This window comes from Labeo rohita, chromosome 11 (assembly GCF_022985175.1).
Source record: "Labeo rohita strain BAU-BD-2019 chromosome 11, IGBB_LRoh.1.0, whole genome shotgun sequence".
Lineage (NCBI taxonomy): Eukaryota > Metazoa > Chordata > Actinopteri > Cypriniformes > Cyprinidae > Labeo > Labeo rohita.
The window spans coordinates 24,206,556-24,227,631 of record NC_066879.1 but is presented as its reverse complement, the minus strand read 5'-3'; the positions used below and the strand labels follow the sequence as shown (position 1 = coordinate 24,227,631).

Below are 21,076 nucleotides of genomic sequence, written 5' to 3'. Positions count from 1 at the left end.
AAAAGTAATAAATAAATTAATAAATCTAAAAAAAAAAAAAAAAACTACACAAAGACTATATGCCTGAAAATAGCATTCATTAAAAATTATTTTGGATGAGCAGGTTTAAATAAATAAATAATAAATAAGTAAATGAATAAATAAATAAATAACACATACTGTATGTTTCTACCTGAAAATAAAACTGAATTTGAGGATGAAAGGACTCTCATTCACACACACGCACACACTCTCACACACACCGATCCAAGGATAACATCCTCCGCCGCAGCTCAAACTGTCATTTTGTCCTAGAAAGGCTCAACATGTTGTCTGCGGTTGGAAACTGATGAGAGCGTTTGACGACATTAAAACAGTGGCTGAAATAACACTGATATCTGACTCGACTGCCAGCATCCATTTATCAGTCTCAACATCAAAGTCTGACTGAGGGGGGACTTAAAAACGTCCAGATAAGGGAGAGATATGAGCGATATGCCTGCTCACTCAATTGAGTTTGGCTCCGAGCTTTGATATAGAAAAAGAGAACTTTACAGTAAGTGAATTTCCCATAGTCTTCGCTTCCTCCAAATGTTTGTCCCCATTTCTAGGGATAGAACAGTTGGTAAAAACTAAAAGAGTGGTTTATGTGAAATATTCTGCAGATATTCACAATCAAAACTCCAAAAACACACCTGTCGCACAGCGTAAGAGTCTTCTGTCAAAAACAAAAGGGTCAATATCACCACAGAGTGTCTTTCAACCCTCACAATACTCAAAAATGTCTTAATTTCCCATTCACTTTATGTCATGTCATGAATAGTAGACATTCAAATACTACAGAAACATATTAGCTGAGCTCCCACACATTTTTAGATAATTATGGGTCATTATTCGAAGCATAAACCATAAAATATGTCCACTCTGTCATGGACATCTCACAACTCAACTTTGAAAAAGATCATACAATAATAATAAATATAATTACATTCTCAATCACAAATTAATGCTATGTCCACCCTGTCATGTGTATGTCCACCCTATCAAGTCTTGTGACTGACAGGGTGGACATTTTGGAACAACGTAAGGGTGGACATTTTGAGCTTTAATTAGCATATTATCTTACAACAAACTGTGGCTAGCTAAATAGTTAGTCTGGTTGTTGAAGATTATTTGGTATATTTAAACTTACATATTTCGAAAATACTGTATTTCCGGCATATTTAATGCTGACAGGGTGGACATGTTAAGCTTAGGAAAAGCAAGTAAGCTTACTCACCTCAGCCGTTAAAATTCCCACCACTGAAGAGACAAAAAGTCTGTTGTCCAGATGTCACTAAAAAGGACAGCCTTTTCTTAAAGAGGCGGATTCCCCAATACAACAGGGTGGACAACCATTCAAGGGACATGGACAAACTCTTCTTTTTTAGTAAATAAAAATATCGTTTTTATTTATGGTCAATACACTCAAATTGAGTAATGTCTTATTTAACAAAATATTAACAGGAGAACAAAATTTGACAATTTTATGATTTGACTATATTTTATTCTCATTAAAATTTAATGAGTAGTGCATGGGACATACCAAATAACATGTATTCTCCTACACAAAACTATAGAAAATGTATCTAAAAATAATATAACACACCCTTTCAGCCATTTTTATGTTATAATGCCAAATGAGTTACTCATGCACAGGACGCCAAAAGGCACCCTACAATGATATTGACCCAAAAACGAAAATATTCCTTAAATGAAAATTCTGTCATGAATTACTCACCCTCGTGTCGTTCCAATCTCGTAAGACCTTTGTTCATCTTTAGAACACAAATTAAGATGTTTTTGATGCTAACATTTCCTCCCAAAGTCCATATTGCCAAATCATACATCTGGTTCATTCACACCAACACAGGAAAGGAACTTTAAATTTAGATTCATATCTGACTTGCTTTTCCAATTCAACAATCTTATCAAGTTTTCCATGTTAATAAGACAGATCCGGGGGAAGAACTCTAAGCCAAGAGACTGTCAACACAGAGCCTTAGGTTTTCACACAAGCTAAAGGCTAAGACAACAAGGCTTTCCTCTGTCTACAAAACCGCCCGGTTTGCTCGCCTAACAGAAAATACACACCGATCTTCCCTGATTATGATCATTCACCCTCAAACCCTTACAGCACTTCACCTAAAACTAATAAGTGTCATCCATCTGCAGCCAGATAATTTGCAAATTACTGACAACTGTTGTGTGTTATCGTGTTTAATGTTGTTGCACAAGTCCAATGTTCCTCAAGGAGCACTCCTTAGGGACAGCCTCTCGCTTTGATAAGCAGTCTGAGCTTCTTTTGCAACAATTTCCTCTCCAGCGCTCAATTCAAACTTCACTGGCTGATGAAATCTGGGATCAACAGCAAACCCTGAACAAGAGCGTTTCAGTGGCTCACAAAACGCTGCGAGTGTTGAGGAGGACTTGCTGGATGTATGGAAGAGTCCCTGAGGATTTCGTTGCACCGTCTAATCTAATGCCACCCCGAGCTGGAAGAAACCGTTGAGGTACATTGATTCACACGCTATAACACTGGATCTAATTAAGTCTGTTAATAACCTAGTGTTGAAACGGCCGTAAACGTTCAACCGCGGCGGTCGCCTTTCCGTTCGACTTGAGTTGGCAATACAGCGATGCCTATGAATGTTACTAACAAAGATCAGCTTCACAGGTGCTCTGAATACCCGTCCTTTAAGAGAATCTATCACAGTGATGTAGAGACCCACGGCTCAAAATTGATGGGGAAAATGTTCAAGATGTCTTACTGAAGTGCCAAGTGGACAGATAGTACAAACATACGTCTTATTTTTGTCACTTGGCACTTGAGCACTTGAGCAATTACTCAGCCATCTCAAAATGATGAAAAGGTCTCTCAAAGTTTAGGGTTTGATGTTTTACTGTAGAGTGTGTGTGATATTTATGGCCATCACTTTGCTTTAAAAACTGTTTCACAGACGTGCTATTTGTTAGGTCACCCAAAAACTGAAAATATTGTCATTAATAACTCACGTTGTTCCAAACCCATAAAACATTTGTTCAACTTCGGAACACAAATCAAAATATTTTTGATGAAATCTGAGAGCTTGCTGATCCTGCATACACAGCAACTGATGCGTTCAAGGCCCAGAAAGGTAGTAAGGACATCGATAAAAAAAAGTCCATGTGAAATCGGTGGTCCAACCGTAATATCACGAAGCTACGAGAATACTTTTTGTGCGCAAATAAAACAAAAATGACGACTTTATTCAACTATCTTTTCTCTTCCAGGTCAGTTTTAGTCGCACTTTCACCAGACTACCTTCACAAGACTATGTCGAAGACTGACATGGAAGAGAAGAAATTGCTGAAAAAAGGAGTGATTTTTTTTTTCAGGGTCAGAAAGCTGTCAGATTTTATCAAAAATATCCTAATTTGTATTCTGAAGATGAACAAAGGTCTTAAGGGTTTGGAACAACGTGAGGGTGAGTAATTAATGACAGAGTTTTCATTTTTGGGTGAACTTTAAAGGAGAAGTTCACTTCCAGAACAAAACAAACATAATGTACTTACCTCATTGTCATCCAAGATGTTCATTTCTTTCTTTCTTCAAATGATGTTTTTTGACGAAAACATTTCAGAAATCATCTCCATATAGTGGACTTCAATGGTGCCCGGGTGTTTGAACGTCCAAAATGCAGTTTCAATGCAGCTTCAAAGGGCTCTAAACGATCCCAGCCAAGGAAGAAGGTTCTTATCTAGCAAAACGATTGGTCACTTTCTAAAAAAAATAAAATAATATAAATTTCTATATTTTTTAACCTCAAATGCTCATCTTGTCTAGCTATGCGATGCGCATGCGTACTCTGTGTCAACTGGGGTCAATACAGAAAAACTCCCATCTCATTTTCTCCACTTCAAAATCGCCCTACATCGCTGTTTTACCTTTTTTTGTAAAGGGCATTTGATCTTTGCATGTTCACTTTGTAAACACTGGGTCGGTACTTCTGAGACGATGTAGGATGATTTTAAAGTTGGAGGAGAAAATGAGATGGAGTACTGACCCGGATTACACAGAGTATATGCATGCACATGGCAGAGCCAGACAAGACGAGCATTTGAGGTTAAAAAGTATGTAAATTTTTATTTTTTTTAGAAAATCGTTTTGCTAGGTAAGACCCTTCTTGCTCGGCTGGGATAGTTTAGAGCCCTTCGAAGCTGCATTTAAACTGCATTTTGGACATTCAAACGCGCGGGCACCACTGAAGTCCACTATACGGAGGTAATTCCTGAAATGTTTTCCTAAGAAAACATAATTTCTTTACAATTGAAGAAAGAAAGGCATGAAGATCTTGGATGACAATGGGGTGAGTACATTATCTGTAATTTTTTGTTTTGGAAGTGAACTTTTCCCCTTTAATTATCCTCAGTGACAAACAAAATGCTCAAATGAATCTGTGACATTTCATTTAATATCTCCATCCGCCACTCTTGAGATTTTAGCAAATAAATAAATACACACATGACAACACTAACAAATAAATTAATCAATTATTTGTTGGTCTAGTGGTTACAATTTCACTTTGAATGTGCAGTCTGGTTTTAATCTAAGTTTTGATAAAAAAAAATAAATGTTACTATAGCACACACAAACAACATGAATACTTTTTCTAAATTGTACATCACTGCCACAAGCTATTTTACAAAGTAGTGTAGACAAAACTGGCCATGCCATATGGGGAATAAACGGCCAAATGCCTATAGGCGATATTTCGCTTTTTATAGACACGCTCACTATTCAAAGCTTTGAATCAAATTGGACAAACAAAAAAGTGAAAGCTTTCAAAGGTACGCCCCTGATTACACAATGCCCTTCAACGTAAACTTAAAAGCTTAAAAATAATCCACATAATCCAAAAATCAGCACTAGAGGACAAAAAAACCCAAACTCTTCATTGTCAGTGTTTTCTATAAATCCCCACTGATGGAAACCGATTACAAATCTGTGATGGGGACAATGAGGATGTCCATTCAAGGAGTTCATGTGTAGCTGAGATAGCCAACAAACATGCATGACTCAGTCATGGAAATGACATGTGTCTACTAAATTATGTGCATCGCATAGTTTGACATGGCAATGAGAAATGCAGTTCTCAGAGCATCTACTACAAGCGTTACGATGACAGCAGATGAGCCAAGATCCACAGAGAGGGTGTCCTCTCCTAACCTACCTGACATTTGAGACACGCAAGCCATCACTTTCATTCCTGTGGGGGACAAAAAGGAGAGACACAGAGTTAGAAGTTGCAATTTTGAAAGAGGCAGTGAAAAACTTGACATATCAAACTCACAACAACAGAAAAATCCTCCTTGTACTGACAGAACAAAAGCTGTCTTGTTGCTTTGAACCATATGGGTTAAACTCTCAATTCATCTACAGTATGAATTCTTAAAGGGGACATTGGATGCAAAACTTTTACATGGTGTTTGCATATAAATGTGCCTTAGCAGTGTGTGGACACAACCACTCTAGAATGATAAAAATCCATTCACGCCTTTTTTAATCCCCAAAAAACCTAAATAGTCTCAATTATCAAGCCGTTTTGATTTCCTGAGCAGTATGACATCATATTGCTCAGGCTCCGCCCACGACTGTTGACAGACTGTTCTGTATTAACATATTTCAGCTATCAGTCAGTTGTAAGCAGTCTGCCATTTTCTCTGCGTTCAAGCAGGTGTAGTGACAACAATGTCTCGTAAACAATGCAGATGTTTTAGTTGGAGGTAAAAGTGAACTTAAGAGTCTTCATTTTCTCCTGGTGGCTCCTTCTCAAAGCCACCAAGGACACAGAGGATTAGTTTTGTTTTTAATAGTAACGCAGCACAGAATACATCTAAATTCGAGGGGTAAATTAAAGTGGTAGGGTTAAAGGCACAATATGTAAGATTTTTTTTATTAAAATATCCAAAAACCACTAAAATGGTGTTATATATATTTGCTGACTTGTGTACTTGCATTATCCTGAATGTAATTTCTTTGTTTGTTTTGAATATGCGCCCTCTAGTGGCAAAAACTTACATATTGTACCTTTAAGCAGAGCTCATTAGCATTTAAAGTGCCATGCACTGAAACGGGTTGCGGTAAACAGAGCTATTTTTGACAGGGTAAAAAGGGTGCATTTTTTACACGACCACTGAGGAGTTTTAAACAAAGCATTTTGCAGACATTTCATGAAGGCCCTAAAGAATCATACCAACTTGTGGAAAATGGGCATCCGATGTCCCCTTTAATAATGCTGAAGTGATGCACTCAATAACATTTAACATGACCTGTGTTGTCCGATTCATAAAACATATGATTCAAAACTCATTTAAATGTATTGCGATTCTTTTCGACTTTGAGCCAGCCCTTTAATGAATTAAAAACATTCACAAATTTAGGAGAAATCATCTGAATCAGTCTGATGAATCCTTTACAGAATAGCGACTAAACTGCACATTTACATTAAATATTTTCATAACATACCAAATGTTTGATGGTTCCAAGTATAATTTATACCAACGGCTGAAAGAACCTCTTTCACAAGCAAAATGGACATTATAATGATTAGATTATAGTTAAATATAGTAAAGTTGTAGTATGTTTTACAGCATTTAGTATTTTACAATGTTTTACATTCAGTTTTTTCTACTTTGAAATGTAATGTTTAACTTAATGTGTTACTTGCAGTTCCTTTGTAATTATATCTGAAATTTACTAGCAATTTCTGAGTGAAAATTTTAGGCAGCATCTATTTACACTAAGTGGATTCCGTTTACACTAGGGCTGTCAAACGATTAATCACAATTAATCGCATACAAAATAAAAGTTTGCCCAATATGCGTGTACTGTGTCTAGTTATTATGTATATATAAACACACACAAATTAACGTATATATTTAAATGAAATATGTTATTTATGTACAAAAAATGTATTTACATAATATAAATTATATAAAAATAATAATAAATAGATATACTTGTAAATATTTTTTAAACGTATACATGAATGTGTTTGTATTTATATATACATAACAATTACACACAGTACACACACTTATATTAGACAAACTAAGACTTTTATTTTGTATGCGATTAATCGTGATTAATCGTGATTAATCGTTTGACAGCCATAATTTACACTATGTAAAAATAGCAGTATTTTCTTTGCAATAATATTAGTTAGATGCTAATTATACTACTTAGTGCACCTCAGTATTGTAGTACATTATAGAACAGAATGCAATAATAATGTATTAAGTGAAAATGATAATTTTTATTAAAATTATTAAATGCATGCCGCCTTGGGAAAATAAAACCTACTCCTAACCCTGACTGATAAACACCCGTGGGGGGTTTATTTGACACTTTTAGATTATTTTCTTTATTTTATTGAAAATAAATGCCTTTCTGATCTGATATGTGGTGTGAAAAGGCAGAAGAATGCGTTTGGCAAAAGGTGGATTCGAACTCGGGTCCATAGCGTCAAAAAGTCACAGCTACACGCTTTACCACCTACACCACTGGAGCTGTTGTTGAGCTTTTGTCTTTTGTAATGTTGGCTAACCCAACCAAACGTTGGTGGGCGAAGTTAGTGTAAATAGCCTCTGCCAACAAGGAATGCTATTTGCACTTATTGTAAATACACACTCCAACACATTTTCAGGTTACTCAAATCAATTTCTGGCTGTACTTTTCTTTCTGGATCAGGCCAAATTGTTTTTATAATAATTAAAAAAAACAAAAAACAAACAAACACATGATTGACAGATCAGCAGCAACCATTCCAAAGACAAGACATAGATCACCATCACATTTATTAGTACATTTATGTACTAAATTCAGCCTTTTTTTTAGGAAGTAGAGCAGCATTCACCACTCTGTAAACACCCAGTGGTGACCAGATTCAATAGCAGCTGGCTCTCTGTGATGGAGAGCTCTAATATTCACATTTGTGACTGGCAGATTACCTCAGGCATCCCCAAGCCCAAGCCCTTGTTTAATAATTCACAAGTTTACCTTTGAGAAAAAGGCTTTGTTAGAAATGCTACGGCCTTCATTGGACTAGAGGTGCCAGCAGCCTTGCTCTCAGACAGATGTCAGAAAGCTTTCTGGACAGGAAACCCGTTCTGATCACATTACTCAACAAAATAGTCACACACAATGAAAACCGTGTCAAGAGCTGCTGAGGAGACCACTGCTGATGTTACGAGTGGATGGTATTGACATGTCTCTGGAAATGTCAAAATGCTGTGTAGTTGTCCCTAATAATAATTGTGTGATATTTTGAATGTGCTTTTTCATTGATGGTCATCTCTTTTACCTCAAAACTGCCTTCTAGCTATTCCCGACTAGGTAGATGGCAGATTTCAAAACTCAATTTGTCGCATTCTATGCAAGCTACTAGCAGACTCATACGTCAATGAATGTAGCAAACCGCTGACACGGCAGTTAGCGCTTTAGCTCGCCTGTCTGGACTGCGAGGATAAACTACTGCCAGGTTGCCGGTAAAACTTGGTCATAAAATAAACAAACCGCTTTACAGTAATTTATAGTATTTCCCCAGATTTGTTTGTTTTGTTTCTGCTAATTATTGGTACTGCTTACAGTAAGTTCAGCTGAAAACCTGACACTTGTTAAATAATGGACTAATTATGCAGCCACATATATTGTTGTTATCTCAAAATTGTGCATATATTCCATATTTATAAGTACAGTAAGATAATAAAACAGCCTTAGAGGGTCATAGGTGGTTCATTAGAATGGTTTAGCGTGTGTTAGTTTTGAAAAAGCGCTGTAATAGTGCCAGGTTAATATAATGCAGTAACAGGCAATTTAAGCAATTAGGCAAATGAGGCACACAAGAGGGAAAGAAAAGATGCCACAAATACACCTATACCTTGCACTAAATTGCTGTTGGCGATGCGTAACAGGACAAAGTGAACCTTATTGATCTCACATTACTTTACTTATGGTTACTTTAATTTGTTTGTGGTATGACAAGCCATTATGTGGTTTGGAAAATTAATATTTAAAAAAAAAATAATAATAGAGTATAAGAGCAACCACACACTTTCCCACTGGCATTGGTTCCAAAAGTATTACAAATGAAAACAAGAAAATACTGTGTACATATTTTATGTCAAAGTCAAAGAAATTAATGGTGTAATGATAATCAAATACAAAAAACAATGGCAACAAGAAAATATTATTGAATTACGGTCTAAACAAGCAAATTTATAATTATATATGTGGTTAGAAAGATTTATCTTTGTTTATTTTTTAAAAAAGATTAATATTTTCATTCAGCAAGGATGTATTATTTATCAAAAGTGACTTACAAATTACTACAAAAGATTTCTATTTCATCCTAAAAAAGAATGGATCACATTTTCCACAAAAATATTAAGCTGCACAACTGTTTTTAGCATTGATTATAAGAAATGTTTATTGAGTTACTTTTTTTGTATCTTTAATAAGATAAATGCATTAGAAAATGCATTAAATATCCCACCAACCCCAAATTTTGAAAAGCAGTGTAGTTTGAGATTGTAGGAAGACTGACTCAATTAAAACTAAATACTTTACACTTATTGCTACGATTTTTCACACTGACTTGTGGATTGAACAGAAGCATATAACACCGCTTAATCTCAGAGCTCATGGTAGATCAGCCTTGACAGGTTTAAACGTTAAAAATCAATTTCACTATGGAGAAAATGAATCAGATTTTTTACTCTGGAACCCTACTGTTGCAATCTACAGCAACAACAACAACAAACAAACAAACAAACATCACCCCTATGAATGTTCAAACCAAACTGATGCCACTGCACTCTTCTGAAACAGCTTGAAAATCACAATAGGAAACCTGAAACCTTTGGCAGACAGTTGGCTAGAAGACATAACCTGTTTATTCTTGACAGAAATTAATGTTAAGGAGAAAAATCTCCATCTCTTTACGATCAGCAGAAATGCATTCCATAAAATGTTTTCAGTAGACAGTTATGCAGACGCAATTTCTGCTATGACTTTGATTACAGACCTCAAGTTAGCTCTGGTTAACCACCAGCCAAAACCAGGTCAGATACTTTAAACTAGAAATAAAACAGATGATCTAAGGTATTTTCAACATTTGTAAACATGTAGGAAGCTTTTCCTTAATAAATATAATTTATTAATTCTTTCGTAAGAAAATGTAACTTTAAAAGAAAAAGGCAAGCGCAGGCCAACCATAGGGCCCTATGAAATCCGTTTAATTTTTTCCCAAATTCCGTTTAATTTTTTTTCCAAATTCAGTTTTTTCTGTCTTAATTTTTCTGGATTCCATTTTTGTCCCGTTTTAATTTTTCTCAACTACTTTTTAATGTCTAATTAATTAAAATCGTGAAACTTATACAATTTCACATCAGTTTAGTAAAGGTTTAACAAAAATGACATGTTTAGGGCCCTATGAAATGTTTTACTTTTTCTCACCATATGTTTTATTGTTATCAAATTTTGTGTTTTAGCATGTCTAATTATTTGAATGCATATTTAGCTTATTCAAATTTATTCTTAAAATAACCTTATGAAAGGTTTTTTTTACCCTCAGAAATTCTGTGTTGTGTATTTAAAATATTCTGGTTATCAAATGAAGGCATAAAACATTAATTTTATTTATCTTTTAATTATTGAAAATTAAGCAAACTATTTTTGGGAGCAAACAAAGGTGGAATTTACTATTAAAATTAAAACATGGAAGAAATTTTGTGTGATCATACCCTAAAAAAACAATGTTTGTTTCATTTTAGTAGTAGTAGTAGTAGTCAGGGGCGTGGCTAGGGCTAATCATTCGAGGCTCGAGCCCCGAAAGTTTTTACTCCAGCCCCGAATGTTTTTTTGTATGACCCTATGATTTCCACGGAATTTGACAAAGTTTGAATAATTGAATCAAAAGTTGGTCATTAAACTTAAAGTCGCGGACTGGTATCTGTAAATATTATGCCGCAAAAGACTATTTAAATATGAATCCTGCATGTTCTGCATGTCTTTTTATAAATGAACAGCGCGGATGCGCAGTTTCATTTTCTATACATGTAATACTGACACGCGCAGTCATTTCAGCATCTGCCGTTTCACTAAATGAGGGCATAAATACATTAACAACATCTCCAGAACTGCTCTGAGAGTCACTTCATGAGCATTTCACTGTTTCATTTGAATAAAACAAGTGTCAAATATATACACAGAAATTTAAAGGTATTCACGGCAAGTTGGCAACCTGTCAAAATAAAAGTTTGGTTTAACTTTATTAATCATTCAGTATAATGTACATGTCTACTACTACTACTACTACTACTATTAATTAATAAAAATGTATACATTTTTTTTTTTTTTTTTTTCACACAATATTTCTTCCATGTTTTACATTTTAATAGTAAATCCCATTTATTTGCCAAAAATAAAATACAATTTTCATTAAAATATCAATTAAATCAATATTTTATACCTTCATCTGATAACCAGAAAAATACACAACACAGAATTCCATAAGGCTATTGTAAAAAGAAATTAAAGTTGTTTTTATGCGTTCAAATAAACAGACATGTTAAACATATTTGATAACAGTAAAACGTAAAGTGAGAAAAATTAAACATTTCATAGGGTCCTAAACATGTAGTTTTTCTTAACTTTTGATAAATTGACGGTAATTTGTATAAGATTCATGGTTTTAATTAATTACACATGATTAATTACATTTTGATTAATACAATTAAATTTAACCATTAAAAAGAAGACCAGAAAAATGAAAACAGAAAACAGAATTTGAAAAAAATAAAATAAAATAAAACGGAATTTGGGAAAAAAAATAGGGCCCTATTTTTGCATGCAACTATATATTTGTTACAGTTATAAATACATTTTCAAATGTATTATTTTATTTGTCCAACATATTTTTGTAATGTTATAATTTTGTTATAATACTTTGATATGTTATTCGCAGTGATTACTATTTACTATTGTTAATAGTGTGACAAGGTCTTTAACACCCAGTTTAATGCCCCCGGACCCACCTAGAAGGATCCAGGTTCAGCCACTTGTGTCTAACAAAATCTTATGTGAGCATGATGTGAGCTCCCACCAACTACCACTAGCCCCTGATGTTTTGGCACCAGCCCCAGATGTTTTAAAATCCTAGAAACACCCCTGGTAGTAGTAATATCTGGCACAATGTCTTCAAGTTAAACTGGACTTTTGATGGGTTGCCGTGTCTGTGTGTATATGATATAACGCTAGTTTTCTTAAAATGGAACGGTCAAATGCTCATGAAGTGACTCCCAGCAGATACTGTTCATGTTTTTATGTCCTCATTTAGTGAGACGACAGACTCTGAAATCACCGCGAGCGTCAAAACCGCTCATCTGCTCCATTCATTAAAACAGAGACACGCAGAACATGCAGGATTCACATTTAAATGGTATTTTTGCGGCGTAATATTTACAGATACTAGCCCATATTGCGGTTTGATTTAAGTGTAATGACTTTTGATTAATTAATTCAAACTTTTACAAATTACGTGACATGCCGTGTTATTTAGTAAATTCCGTTTTTATGACTGGATTCCGCGATTCCATCCGTGTCTTCCGCATCACGGAAATCATAGGGCCCTACAACCTAAATGAGTTTGTAGATGAGTTTGTTTGTTAATCAGAACAGATTTGGAGAAATTTAGCATTACATCACTTGCTCACCAGTGGATCCTCTGCAGGTATTTTGTCAGTTACTGGACACAAGCAAGTTGCAGGCAAAATTTTTTTTTTTTTTTTTTAAATCGAGTACTCAAATTGAATCAAGGAGTCATGACAGTCCTACTCCAGTCCATCAATTAAAGAATTGTGAAGCAAAAAGTGCCATCATTCAGGCGTTTTTACTTTTAACCATACATAATCCATAATAATGATTATTCTGAAGGAACCACTGGTGAGCATGATGTAATGTTACATTTCTCCAAATTTGTTTAGATGAAGAAAAACTTGTCTACATATTGGATAGCCTGAGGGTGAGTAGGCTTTCAGCAAATTTTCATTTTCAGGTGAACTATTTTTTGAACACATTGTGAAGAATCAGTTTGAAGTCCAATTCTACTTAAAACGCATTGCAGATCCTACGGTTTTATTCAACCAATTTTAACTTGAATTTGGTCCATGGTGAGTGTTAATTTTGGACCCTGCTTGACATTCGCTCACTGTTACATGTAACGCACCCACTGTTTTGGCAAGTTCCAGACTTTAAGATCCAAATGTTCAAAGCTAAATGAATAAGCATCACCTTCAATGCAATTGAAATGCCATCTTAATATTGAAAGCCTGGGAACAGGTCTTACACTATGATGAACCAGAATACTCCAGATCATCAAAAGAAAGTCAGGAAAGTCAGATCAGTTCTTAACAAGACAGCAGTTAAAAAAAATGAAAGTTAAAAAAAAAAAAGTTCAGCGTACTGGGGATTTTAAAAGTGAGCAGGGTTTGGACTCCCTCCATAAAGTGTGAGACAAGCACAAATCTAACATCACAGCTCCAGCACTTCAAAGCTGTGGCAGTGCCTCCCCACAGGAGTGGCCATGGAACAGATGTCTGAGAAAAATGCTGCACAGCAATCGTTTTGCGGCCTCCAGTGACTCGTGTTTAAAAAAAAACTCCTGAGTAACAGACCACACGATGAAGGACACAAAGATAGCACAGTCTGAAGGTCTTGTGTGTCGTCAGCGACAAAATCCTCGGCTTACAACAGTGAATTTGAAACCGAGCCTAACCTGTATTAGAAGGAAATTCTACCATGCTCTAAAATATCAATTTTTACTTATAAAATGTTTATGAGGACTTATGTATATCTATAATTATAATCTCAGAGAGGGTAAAGACAGTAGTGAGTTACTACAGACATATAAACACTGTAACGATAAATAGCCACATATAAGCATACTGTCAATTTTTCACAATGCTGTCAAATATTTCCTGAAATATTGTTAATCTTCTTCACTCAAAGTTAGCTGTTGGTATATCTGTTCTACTAACATGTTTGACAAAATATCCAAGGCATTTCAACAAAAACCTTTATTTTATGGAAAACTCAGTGATTAATATTAGAGAACAGTAACACTGTAGCACAAAAGAAGATTGCAACTAAAAGTTTAGAGGGTGTTAGAGGGTTTATAGCTGTCAGAAATTAGTAGGAAGTGTAAAAGCCATTGCTTTGAATGACTTCAGGACATCTGTGGCCACAGGACATCACTAGTTTCTGACACTGCACTGATGTTGGTCCACTCTTCTTCCACTCTCTTCCATAGTTTGGTAACTGTTGTGGGTTTCTTAGCCGCCAAGGATTTACCAGATCAGGACTCTGGCTCAGCCATTTCATTATTTCAGTGTTTTTTTGTGTATTCTAAAGGAACTGCTTTACCTGTTTTGCAGTGTGATGGCGAAGACTATAGAATACCCAAGACTTGTCACTCGTATAGTTTTGAATGGGGAAAGATGCAACGCTCATTATGGCTGTGAAGCCCCGCCTTCTTAATGAAAGAGCCAATCATTGACTAGTAAAGTCAGAGCGTCACTGCAGCTGCCGTTAGAAGTCCCAGTTGCTATAGAAACGGTCACCGTTATGAGACGTACACTCAGATGTGCACTGGCTGATCTCACCTAAAAAATAAGCTTTTTTTAATGCTATTGGAGCATAAGGAACGATATTTCAGAGGCAGTTTGTTGTCAGATTTCATTGGTGATTTCAAATATGAAATTTAATCATAAGCTTAGTGAACGGTTTTGTAGAATTTGATGTTTCCCCATTCAAATAAGTAGGAGCTGCACATGCCTGCGCAAGAGGCATTTCAAAGATGGCCGCCGAGTGAAATGACTTTCCTTAAAAGGACTTTGGTGACGGGGACATTGTCTTGCATGAAAATTGCAGGCTCATTGGGAGATGCTTGCTGGGAAGGAATTGCATGTTGCTGAAGGAGGTTCTGTTAAACATTTACACCATGTCACCATGACACTTCCCCCTCCACCTATCACTGACTTCTTTCGCACTGGGGCTTCAGTCAGTGAAATTTTGAACCAGTTCACCTCCCTCCACACAACATGCTCCTCAGTAAAGGTGAGCTTAGCCTTTTGATTCTTTCTGCTGAAGAATGCTGAGACAGACCCATAGCCTGTTCAGTGCTAAACTGGCAAGCAATTCCAGCTGCGGTGCTGAACCAATTCCCCATTGAGATTCTCTGCATTATCCTGTCTTCTCATGCATTTGTCTTAAATGGACGACCAGCTTTTTTGGGGGGACTTGAATGAGTTAGTGTCATTGTAAACCTATTTGAGAAGTCACAGATTTGGAATAACCAACTTAATCTGGACAACCTCCTCTCGCAGAGTTTCAATCAGTCATCTTGCAATCTCAGTGAAAACTGAAGGAATGCTGCTAGTTAAATTGTTTTTTCATATAATTAAAGAAACTATCACGCATTAACCTAACTAATTAGTTATGAAAAAAATAATGCACTGGCCCCGCCCCCCAGACCTGTACGTCATCCTATATTTCATATAGTTGACTGCTGACAAATATGATGCAGGGCAATAACTCCACAAATGCAGTTATGCCCTAAAATCCAAGATGCAAAAACTGGTGCAAAAAAATGCCCCTGTATGTGTTTTGTCTCATATTTACATATATGACATATCATACGATCACACCGGCAACAAGAGCAATATAACACACTTTGTGTTTTATATTTTTGTGCTGATTTTGTCCCGAATCCCGATCTATTACGAGCTTAAATGTGATTTTATACAACCGTTCAGATAATAAAAAGTAGCAGATGCAGAATTGTTGCTCATGTCCGAGCAACACAGCGGTGTTTACTTTCTGAATGAATCTGTGTTTTAAACTAATCGTGTGAATCAATTATTCAAAAACACATTCATAAAGAGAGCCATTTACTTAATTCCTGAATGAATCAGCCATTTGAACAAATCAAATGAATGAATGGATGCATGACTCATAAAGACATTTATTACCACCTGCTGGCAGATTTAGTTTCTTATTTGTAGCATCATTTAATTAAAAAAAAAAATTATATATATAAAATTATATATAAAAATTATCAGATTCCCATACAAGGGACATTTCTAGAGCAGGAATGCTTGGGATTTGTTTCTATATATATATATATATATATATATATATAAGAGATGATAGCTTACCCCCCCAAAAAATTCTGTCATTATTTACTCACCCTCATGGAACTGTTGGTAACAAAGCTGTTCTGGTTACCAATGACTTTAATTGTATAAAGAAAAAAATACTGTGATTTTTCTCAAATTATCTTTGATGTTCCATAGTTTACATTAGGATGTTGCAGCTTAAATGTTTATGTGTAATACATTTTAAGTTGAATCAAATAAAAATTATTTTGCGATTAATTAGATGAATCATTCAAAACATCATGTAATTAAGTATATGAAAAATTTTAATCGACTGACAGCCCTAAATGTAACAGTATAAAACATTCATAATGTCACAAAAAATTACATATACATACACACACAGTGTAGATCTATGAGAAACAAATCCCAAGCATTCCTGCTCTAGAAATGTCCCTTGTATGGGAATCTGATTATCTTAAGTAATATAATATTTAATCCACAATATTTTAACCATCCATCCATCCGTCTTTTCTGACCTAATGAAATCACTGGACCTCGCGTATCATGGTATCGGAGAGCAATGCCAGTCCAATGAAACATAACGCTGCTGCTCAATCACCACAACACAAGGTTATAATGACCCTAATCGTTATCGCTCTAATGAGGTCCTATCAAAATCAATCATCATTTCTAAGCTTGTTTTCATGGCATGCTTATGAACACAATTAAATCAAAGCATTTAATTTGAATAACAAATCATATCTACCCATATACCCGAACAGGTTATGCTCAGATAGCTTATTGATATTCATTGTGTTATACAGCTGCATGTGTGGATAAAATATAAGGGTTGGACAGCTCTCCAGGCAAAGGCGATGGTGGTTTGAGAGTATAGCAGCCAAACACAACCATCAATACTACAGCTGTCTGCTCTGGGCTAATGCAGGACCTCCCAGCTTCAGACACTGATATACATTGATAGCAAAGCCCCATTACACAAAATATTACACTAAATGACTGCTGTGACACCACCATCATGGCCACATCTGAGCACCACAAGATATGATTAAGTCTGGTATTACTTACACCAGTCGCTCTCAAACTGTTTTGCTTCAAATTTCATATATATATATATATATATGTAAATATATATGTAAAATGTGAACAGAACATATTTTAAATCTATAATAATTAAATAAATGTAATATTTAAAAATAAATAAATCCATTTTTACTGAACTATGATCCTACCATATGCATGTAGCATTGCTTTGTTTCCTTGTTAACATATTAAAACACACCTATTTTGAAGAAATAATGTCCTGCACTAAAGACGAGAAGATTTTCATTCTTACTTCTATTATTAGACAACAATGGAAACTGGGCAATTACTTAATCGCTCAGCACATTAGCACAATTCACCAGTTGAATTCAGATACTTTGGGAAAATTAGGTCAGCCACAGTAATTTATCCTCGACCAACCAAGCTTTGAGAGACACAAAAACATTTTGCGTTCTTATCTACGTTGAGCACTCACACTCTGGGATTGCACGTTTAATATCTTCATTCGTTTCTGATTGCCTGTTGATTCATGAATGTTTATCCTTCGGTTCTAATGCTTTGAACTTCTAACTGCCCCTCATTAAGAGGATGTTCAGAACAGTCCGTGTTTGTGCCAGCATAAATAATTCCTGGGTTTTAAATTTTCAAGCTGATGGCCGCAGTGGGATATTGTGTTGACTTCTGGTTGGCCCTTCAGGACAAAAGAAAATTACTCACACTGCAGAACTTCCCTGCCCAAGACAGAAGCCAACTGGGAGCACAGACACGGGCACAGCTATGAACTATTACAAAGTAAACTTCTTGCCAATGTGTAGTTTAATGCCTGACAATATAAATAAGTTCAAACCATGCCAAGTTTTACAGATCCGATCATAAAGTAGCATTTCATCTCCCCTGCTGTTAAATTGAACTTGATAACAGTTTACACAAATAATTGAGAACCACAGTTTTTTTTAATACTGTTTTTTGTTTCTTCTTTCATCATATTAGATCCACCAATCTCTTAAACACAGGAGCATCAAATGATGATACATTCACACAACTCCATTTTAAACATTTTCAAAAACTTATCAAAATATGGAAGCCCGTTTCCACCACTGAATAAAAACGAGACACAAACTCCCATTAACAAGAAAAAAAAAAAGTCTTATATGCCGCTATTCTGACTATTCTGATCTTGCAATTGCGAGTTAAAGGAGAAGTCCACTTAGAAAACAAAGATTCACATATAATCTACTCAACCCCTTGTCATCCAAGATGTTCATGTCTTTCTTTCTTCAGTCGTAAAGAAATTATGTTTTTTGAGGAAAACATTTCAGCATTTTTCTCCATATAATGGACTGCTATGGTGCCCTGATTTTGAACTTCCAAAATGTATTTTAAATGTGGCAAATGGGGTTGTAAACAATCCCAGCCGAGGAAGAAGGGTCTTATCTAGCGAAACAATTGGTTATTTTCATTAAAAAAATCAAATTTAAATACTTTTTAATCTCAAACGCTCGTCTTGTCTTGCTCTCCCTTAACTCTGTGTATTCTGGCTCAAGACAGTTAGGGTATGTTGAAAAACTCCAATCGTATTTTCTCCCTCAACTTCAAAAATCATTTCAAAATTATCCTACATCACTGCAGAAGTACCGACCCAGTCTTTGCAAATTGAACATGCAAAGAAGATCAAACACCCTTAACAGAAAAGGTGATACAGGACAATTTTGAAGTTGAGGGAGAACATGAGATGGGAGTTTTTCGACATACCCTAACTGTCATGAACCGGAAAAAACAGTCAAGGCAGAGTAAGACAAGATGAGCATTTGACATTAAAAAGTATATAAACTGTATTAGTTTTATGAAAATAACCGATTGTTTCGCTAGATAAGACCCTTCTTCCTCAGCTGGGATCGTTTGAAGCCGCATTTAAACTGCATTTTGGAATTCAAAAATGGGGCACCATAGCAGTCCACTATATGGAGAAAAATGATAAAATGTTTTCCTCAAAAACCATAATTTCTGTATGACTGAAGAGAGAAAGACATGAACATCTTGGGCGACAAGGGGGTGAGTACATTCTATTGTTTTGGAAGTGGACTTCTCCCTTAATATTACGTAATTCTGAGAGAAAAAGTCAGAATTAGTTTATATCCCGCTATTATAATTTTATTTCTTGCAGTTGCAACTTTATATCATGCAACTGTAAGAAAAAAGTCAGGATTAGTTTATATCCCACTATTCTAATTTTATTTCTCGCAATTGCGAGTTTATATTACGCAATTCTAAGTAAAAAAGTCAGAATTAGTTTATTATCGTGCTATTCTAATTTTATTTCTTGCAATTGTGAGTTCATATCATGCAATTCTGAGAACAAAGTCAGAATTAGTTTATATCCCGCTATTCTAATTTTATTTCTCGCAATTGCGAATTTATATAACGCAATTCTGAGAAAACAGGTCAGAACTATGAGATGTAAACTCGCAGTTGCGAGAAAAAAAGTCAGAATTGTGAGATAAAAACTCACATTTCCCTTTTTTTTTTGTTCTGTTCAGTGGCAGAAACTGGCCATATCAAAGTCATAAATGAAGTCTTGCATTTTTTCCAGTTATATTTATCATTTCATTAGCTAACCAGCCTTCATGAATAACACGCGCTAAAGAATTAAAAATGTAAAAAGCAGGCCCAGTTTAAAATCATCCACCCATGGGTGCCATTTTGGACGCATTGGCCCAGTCCTGCGGCTGGCTCTGGCTCCCATGTCCATTAAAGGTCACCAAAAGTCAAGTTTTCATTCGGTTCCTTTTGTCCTCTCTCCCTATTAAATCCGAAAATTGTTTAATCCAGCAGGGCAATGAAATTAACCTTTTCACCCGCCAGCCCGTGCATCAGCGCCTGGAAGGCAAATCGCATTTTTAAACTGGATAAAGAGGGCCTGACTCTCCCTAGACCTGTTAACCTCACACATTCGAAGGGTTCATTACTCAAAGGCCATAGATGTGTGCCTTGCTAAAATAAGAATTGTATAAAAAAGCAGTTTTGTTAGCTTAATTTAGATGTCACTTGAGGTACAGAGCATTGTCTCGGGCATCCCGAAACGATGCTTTACAACTCAGAAAATGTAGAGCCACAGACACCGTCCAGTATTAATTAAACTCAAAGGACTGAAACTAAAAGAAAAGACTCTGAAAGGACACGCTGACATTTAGTAGCCTATGCTGCAGCTATTAGGTTGTTTTCACTCTAGGTTCGATTGCTCGGTCCAGAGTTCGATTACACCTGTTTCGTTTAAAACTCTATTATTTGGATCCGAACCGTGGAACATTTCCATTATCAATGCGAGTCCGCTGTGATTACCAGCAGCAGCTGTTTACCACAGTAACTAGGTAAAGACTCAGGAGGAGAAAACGCCTGTTTCGCTCTGTTATTGAAGTATTTGTCCCTTTGGATTTACTGCCACAACTTCACACAGCACTCGATTCTGTCTGCCGTAGATATGAGCAGCTCTATGAAGAGAAGAATTTATATGGAAACAATCCATTATAGTTTAATAATCGCAAGCATGCAAAAATGCAAATTATACATCAATGGCGGTTCATGCAAACTTGTGTCACCCAACTTGAACCCAATGTGAAATCCATGTTTGGGAATCTTTCACCCTCGAGCAATTAGTCAAAATGATTCAATTTGAATTTGATGAAAACGGTAAATGTGACCACACCTTTAGATGACAGGCATTACCCAGTGTACCATTGGAACATGTTAAAGACATCGTTGAACATCAATCTTCTTTCATGACTATAATTAGTGGATA

At 35.6% G+C, this 21,076-nt stretch overlaps 1 protein-coding gene across 3 annotated transcripts in view; it reads right to left on the bottom strand.

The window, feature by feature from the left end:
- Positions 1-21,076, bottom strand: part of iqsec1b (IQ motif and Sec7 domain ArfGEF 1b) — a 242,105-nt gene that overhangs the window by 172,663 nt on the left and 48,366 nt on the right. For all 3 annotated transcript variants that reach the window (XM_051123245.1, XM_051123246.1, XM_051123251.1), the window contains exon 2: positions 5,232-5,267. In XM_051123245.1, coding sequence (XP_050979202.1) covers positions 5,232-5,267 — 36 coding nt within the window. The remainder of the gene's footprint in view (positions 1-5,231; positions 5,268-21,076) is intronic.